At 35.6% G+C, this 7185-nt stretch overlaps 1 protein-coding gene across 1 annotated transcript in view; it reads right to left on the reverse strand.

Annotated features, from left to right (window-relative positions):
* LOC111082996 (ocellar opsin-like) overlaps nt 1-6174 on the reverse strand; it is a 19757-nt gene extending 13583 nt beyond the window's left edge. Inside the window, 1 exon segment of the mRNA XM_022399678.1 lies at nt 6031-6174. Coding sequence (XP_022255386.1) covers nt 6031-6174 — 144 coding nt within the window.
* Nucleotides 6175-7185: the final 1011 nt, after the last annotated feature.

The raw sequence follows: 7185 nt of genomic DNA on the forward strand, positions 1-7185 counted from the left end.
AAACATGTTCGCCCTCTCAGCCGTGGGGACGTTATAATGTTTCGGTCAATCCCACTATTCGTTGGTAAAAGAGTAGTTCAAAAACTGGCGGTGGGTGGTGATCACTAGTTGCCTTCTCTCTAGTCTTACACTGCTAAATTAGGGACGGCTAGCGCAGATAGCCCTCGTGTAGCTTTGCGCGAAATTAAAAAACAAAACAAACAATTATTATGGACACACTACTTAACTATATACATTCAGGCAATTCTAGAAATAATTTATTGTTATTTTTTACTGCTATTTAATTTTACGTTCGACATCTCGTTTTGAAAGAATATTTGATTACTGTAGAAAAAAAAATCTCAAATTTTCAAAAATATATACGTATATATACGCACATTACCAAATCGATTAGAATTTCTTATGTAAACCAGTCGAAGCTTTGGATTGTGTTTTAATGGAACACTCCTGAAGAAGTAGTAAAGCGAAATATATAATGTGAAATTAAGTAACAAGACAGCACAAAAAAAAAACAATAACAAGAAACTTTGGTGTTATAAATCCATTTATTTCAAAAATTAAGATGTATTATACACTTCAGTATGAACTATAGAAACTAGATAATATCTGGGCAATTGTGGACATAATGACAGTGTGAAAAGTATAAATAGAAATTACACAAGGTTAGGAAAAGGTAAAATCATGTTTCTTTTGGTAAATTGGAATTAACAAATATTTATAACTTCTTTTCCTTCTCTTTGATAAGGCTACTTATGACAACGTAATTTGTTTTCGTTACCTTTAGGCACAGCTCCAATAGTTTTGCACGTTTTTGTCTAGATAGCTCTAATTTGAGGATGCATAACAATAAGCTCATTTTGGAATATGAGTGTCATCGTACGTTTCACCAATGAAATAATAGTTTACCGATTGGAATTGGAGTATTCTGTATATCCTATTATAACTTCAAGACACTGAACCGATGTAATTTTTTAACGACATTTGTAACCTGAAAGTTTCATGGTTTGACATCAGGTTTTAGTAAAAAAATAATATAATGTTGTACTTCTAACAAATTATATGGTGAAAACTGACATTTAAAGGAATAATGTACTGATTTTGTTACTAGAAGGTAGAAAATGTATATAGATATAAACGAAGTTATCAAAATAACAGATAAGAAAGTTTCAAATGCTGAGATGTCACATCATAAAAAATCAACCGATAGTAATATACGACATAAAGTTAGCCTAATACTCTTTCCCGAAAATTCGAGTGCATGATCCTTATATATTTCAGGTTTAATATTTATCATTAACAACGGTTCTTCATTTTCTTTTTTTTTCACAACACATTACAAAATTGCAAAGGCATTTTGAGTCCAGAAGGCTTACAATACTAGAATGCATAACAATGATGTAAGTTATATTCATTAAGAAACAGAAGGGTTGAATTTATTAAATTTTAAGTAAAAAGTACTTTTGTCCCCCAAAAATATTTATATTTGTATAGCACCATATAGTTTATTAACCCCCAAATAATTTTTAAAAGTTTGCTCAAATATCCGTATTCCGTAAAGTGGTTTTTAAAGCTAGTAATAGGTTTAGAAATGTGGTAAGGTGACAATTTACCGTCCTTTTTAATGTACAGAACAACTGAATCACTTATTTATAAAGTCAAAATTCAAATCTTAATTGCCTACTATTAACGCAACAATACAACAAATTAAAAACACATGTTCTTGAAACATAAGTAAAAAATCATATCATGATTTTATGAGTTGTAGAGGCATATATACCTATATATGTATCATGCACTGTTTACTATATATACAGTATAGTAAGGCCAAAGAGTATCTTAGTGCTAAGCATATCGAAATGAAGATCCGATGGTCTTAAGTTCGAGACGTGTGTTATCAAAGCTTTACACTTTTAGATATAAGTGTGTTATGAGAGTGACAGTCAACATTCATGTTCGGTTCAGAGTAGCCGTTTCAGGCGGCTGGTGCTGCTAACAAATTGTTTTCCTTCCAGTACACAGTTCAGAATAAGAGGACAACTGTGCCAGCATCACAAGTGTATTTCGCGTTGTCGTAAAACTCACTGTGTACCTAAGGTGACATTCAAAAAAATGTTCTACTTTTAAAACTATATATGCTTGTATTCACACAAAAATTAAGGTGAACTTTAAAGAGTTCAATTTTTTCGTCTGAAGGTTAGATCCTACCTTCTTTATTTATTGGACTGACCCACTGACCCTGGAGTGGTCTATACGGGGCTTTTGGGCATTCATCAGCCAGGATTGCTCAATCCTCACTCTGGTTGTTGCCACCCTATTCTAGCCAACAGAAACTGGGGTGCTACTGGTAAGTGACGTCTGCCAGCTTAAGCTATACTGCTGACAATTAAGACAGCAAGCATTCTTTGGTAAATAAGATTCACAAGGCAGTCGTGTGTCTCTTCATGATTGAAGATATACTACTAGGGTTGCCAAATGTCACTGAGAACCTGGGAACCTGCAGAGCCAATAGACATGGTACCTGAGGTACCACACTGATATTGGCTCTCACTGAGGCAGAGGCACACTTTAGATTAATCAGAGAATGTGACAAATAATTCCTGTCACTAAAGTGTGCTTTAATTGAGACTTCAGTGTTTGCATACCCATAATAAGACTGATTTAATGTTTAGATACTGATGTTAGAAATAGTGGAATTTGGGTACAGGAGAGAATGGAAGATGTCTATGCATGTGTTAGTTATACACCCTTGTCTCTTTAATACAGATGTTGCATGATAAAGAACTGCTTGAATGTTTGGTCTTTGTCAGATAGTACTGATACAATCTGTATAGTATAAAATTCATCATTTGGGTGTACAACGCATTGCTGAAGCAGCTCATGAACTTGAAAGCCCAGGAGGAATTATCGCACATTGATACCCAATGTTGCAGTATGACTTTTTTGTACAGCATTGTATAGGCTTTAAACATGGAAATGCAAACAATTTGTCTCTATATATGGTGCTCCCAGTGGCACAGCGGTATGTTTGCGGACTTATAACGTTAGAAATCGGGTTTCGATATCCGTGGTGGGCAGAGCACAGATAGCCCTTTGTGTTGCTTGGTGCTTATCTTCAAACAAACTATATATGGCAGGATGGTTTACTGTACCATCATTATCAACAACTGACGCAAGGCTCTAAACCAGACTTTGCATAGTGCAAAGATGGGTAGCTAACATAGTATTCTACTTATTTGTTTGTTTTAGAGCAATGCCACACAATTGGCTATCTATACACTGTCCACCATAGAGAATTGAACCCCGGAGCTTAGCAGTATAAGTCCATAAACTTACCACTGATCCACCAATGGAAGATTTTTGTAACACATTTGAGTTATGATGTTAAGCTGTGGTGTAAATATTGTACTACGTGTACTGCCAAGAGGCAGCCTAAACAGGGTAAACTCCAGGAGATAATTGTTGGTTCTCCTTTGCGGAAACATAGCCCTGAATATCACTGTTCTCTCCTGGAAAATGAACAAAGTAATTTGTATGTGCTTGTCATTATCAATTACTACACTAAGTGGGTTGAAGCTTATTCACTGATCAATACTTCAACATAGAATTTCAATGACGTATTAGTTATCTTAATTTAGTGCACCTGAGGAAATCTCCATGAATCAGGGAGCTCATTTCTATAGTCAGTTATTTCCTGAGTGTGTAAAGTATTAAGTCTGATGAATACGCTCACTTTTCCTGATCACCTCTACCATGATCGTTTAACAGATAGGTAATACAAACCATAAAGTTGATACTTGCAAAGTTTATTAATCCTGGCATAACTGACTTTGATGAATATTTCTCATACGTCATGGTGGTGTACCAAGCAACAGAACAGAGTTTGATTAGTTGTTTGCCAAACATGTTCACGTTTGGTTGGAAAATACTGTGCACTGTGGATGGTTGATAGTTTGTTCACTCACTAGAACAGATGTGTGACAGTGTCCAAAAGAATATGTGGAGTGGTTAAGGTTTGTGTTAGTTGATGCACACGAGTTCGTGCATCAACAACTAGGAAAGACTGCAACCTGACAGAAGAGATGTTATGATAGAACAAATAAGGAATGAACGTTCCAGTGTGGAGACTTTGTATGCATTTGGTATATGCCAATAGCATGGAGGCAACTAAGATATCAAAGGTCATTATCTTGTTGTAAGACAACTATTCCATCTAATGTATGAGTTACAATGATCATATGACATGTGTAATGCATAGAACATACCCACAAGCTAAGATCATACATCACTGATGAGCCTCTCATGCACTGCTTTAACCAGGAATTAGAGGTTGAGATGGATGAGTCAGAGGATAATGAGAGAACTATGTTGTTTCGTCTTGACTCAGTTGATGCTGAGATTACATACCTTGCTGTATGAGATGATTCAGATGAGGAAGCACATGTAGATGAAGTGTGAGATAGCCATGATTGTCAGTTGACAAAGACCTCCTGACTGATATGGCTGAGCTTATCTGCTAGATCAATGTTCATGACAGTCAGTGAATCACAAGATTTAAAGCCAACAAAATGGCATTGTGATCTTTACTTTCAGAACTGTCATGCAATTCCATAAGGTAAAATATTGTCCAACATTTCGTAAAGGTCACTTTCCCCAAATGGAAACAGAATTTCTGTGTAGCACACAGTGTGATACTTATTAGAATCTTTCATGTGTATATAATGTATTCATGTGCAGTGGGGTTGCTGTGCTCGTTTTCAGCACAGAAGAATATGAATCACGTTGTTACGAGTTTGTATGGAATGGTCTTTGTTTCACTGAATTTTGCCTGCATTTACTTTTCTGTGATATCAACTGTAGTGAGTGAACACTACGGGTGTTTCGAGCACATACGTAATAGATGCTAAAAAAATTCACTTGCTATATTTGAAGTGAATTGTCCGAGTTTGATACTTTTTTGAGTTCAGTGAATTAAGAAATTCCTACAAATAAATTTTAGTTATTCTGGTTCATATTTGCCCAATCAGAAAGTTCCAAAGTCGAATTGTCCTTAAAAAAATATCTCAAGCCTTTGCAACATGTGTGGTCATCATATTTTGCATGATTTTTTTAATGTCTTCATGGTTTGTTTCCTATACTTAGAGTTAATCGCAATTATAAACTATTTGTACTAATTACTGTAATAACAAAAACATCAAAGTAGGACTGTTTGCCAATATCATAATAACTTTACAAAGTCTTAAGCAAAAAATGATGAATGTAGGTATTATTTAGTGATATTACGATTGTTAATGACGAAGTCTATTTCCAACTATATTTATAAAATTCTTAATATCACTAAATTATTCGGCTTCATCAGTGTTGATTTTTTATTTAGAAAGTTTTTCAATGAACCATTTATAATACTAAGTTTTGTTGTTTTAGCGCAAAGCTAATCAATTGGATATCAGCGTTCTATCCACTGCGGGAAATGAGACCCGGATTTTAGCGTTGTAGGTCCGTAAAGTTACTGCTGATTCACCAGGGAATAAATAAAACTGAAGGTTAAAGTGGTTCCTCATCAAAGCCTTATAAGTGTAACGTTGAAAAAAACAGATCTACATTCCTGGAGATAATTCGCATATTTATTTCCAAAGTGTATTTTAGCCTTTAGTGTCCATTACGCTTTTTAAAAATAACCTAAAGCCGTCCAAGCTTTTAATGACAGCATATCTTCTGCAGTATCATTTGGTGATAATGGTTCATATGGTTCACCAGTGATTCAGTTGATAGTCCTTTAGCTAGAAAGAAATCGGCTTAACACTTAAAATCGGCTAGATATTTAGTGTTTTTAATTGCTCATCTACTTGGTTAGAAAAGGCTAACTCAAACCTCATAACTGGTTAGTTTTTTAAGCTTTTAAGTTATATGACTTTATTCAGACATTGATATTAATATCTATACGGATGTAATTAAAGAAAATACTCTAATGGAACCAGTTATCTTGCTATGTGAAGCTGCAGTCAAATGTAATTGAACAATATATTTCCTAACCTCAGCAAGACGACATTCAGCACTCTGCTTTTGATGGTCAGCGTTCGCTCCGAGTGAAGCGACGTTCATTTTCTTGGCCTGTTCACGTAGTTGTTTCCCATGTTCAGCTACGGCATGGACGATTAAGATGTAACTGTAGATCATAGTGATCAGATATTCATAGTGAACAGTTATTCCATAGTTTGTCGAATTACCTTCAGAGACATACAGTCTTGGCCAAAGTGTTTGTGGCCTGGCATGGCCAGATGGTTAGGGCGCTCGACTCGCAACTGAAGGTCGTGGGTTCGAATCCCCATTCCACGAAACATGCTCGCCCTTTCAGCCGTGGGGGCGTTATAATGTGACGGTCAATCCCACTATTCGTTGGTAAAAGGGTTGGCGGTGGGTGATGATGACTAGTTGCCTTTCCTCTAGTTTTTCACTGCTAAATTAGAGACGACTAGCGCAGATAGCCCTTGTGTAGCTTTGCGCAAAATTAAAAAAGACGAAAATGTTTGCATATTTTGTAACAAATAAGATCATTATTATTAAGATGGAATACAAATATACTTACCACTGTTATACTGAGAAGTGCATATTATATTAAACATCTACATATGTAACTTGTATAATGAGACATGTTCTATGGACATCGTGAACGATTCATTAGGACAACAAATAATTTTATCAGACACCTGTAGAAAGATGTGTAATTCCGCATTCCACCTATCAGAACACAACCTTATCAAAACATATATAATGGCAAAATATAACACCAAATTATTATAAGTAGCGTCTGTAACCTTAAATTAGTTCATATTAAACATTCATTACTTGGTTGGTCCTCTTCGTACTCTAATAACTTCCACAAGGTGACGTGGCATGTTGTTGATGACGTTATTGATGTAATGTACCGTGATTTCATTCCAACTTCTTACTAGAAGGCGCTGCAACTCAGCTATGGTAGCTAATTTAGAGTCGTGGTTATCAATTTTCCGGCTCAGTTCTGTCCAAAAGTTCTCAATGGAATTACAATCTGGATACTTTGCTGACCCTGGCAATCTTGTAACGTTCTCCTGCTTGAGATAATCCTGTACAATATGCAGACTGTTGAGAAGTGGCATTGCCATTCTGGAACACAAAGTTATTACAAGACCTTGCCCAAGCGTATGGCAA

Source organism: Limulus polyphemus, unplaced genomic scaffold (genome assembly GCF_000517525.1).
Source record: "Limulus polyphemus unplaced genomic scaffold, Limulus_polyphemus-2.1.2 Scaffold103, whole genome shotgun sequence".
Lineage (NCBI taxonomy): Eukaryota > Metazoa > Arthropoda > Merostomata > Xiphosura > Limulidae > Limulus > Limulus polyphemus.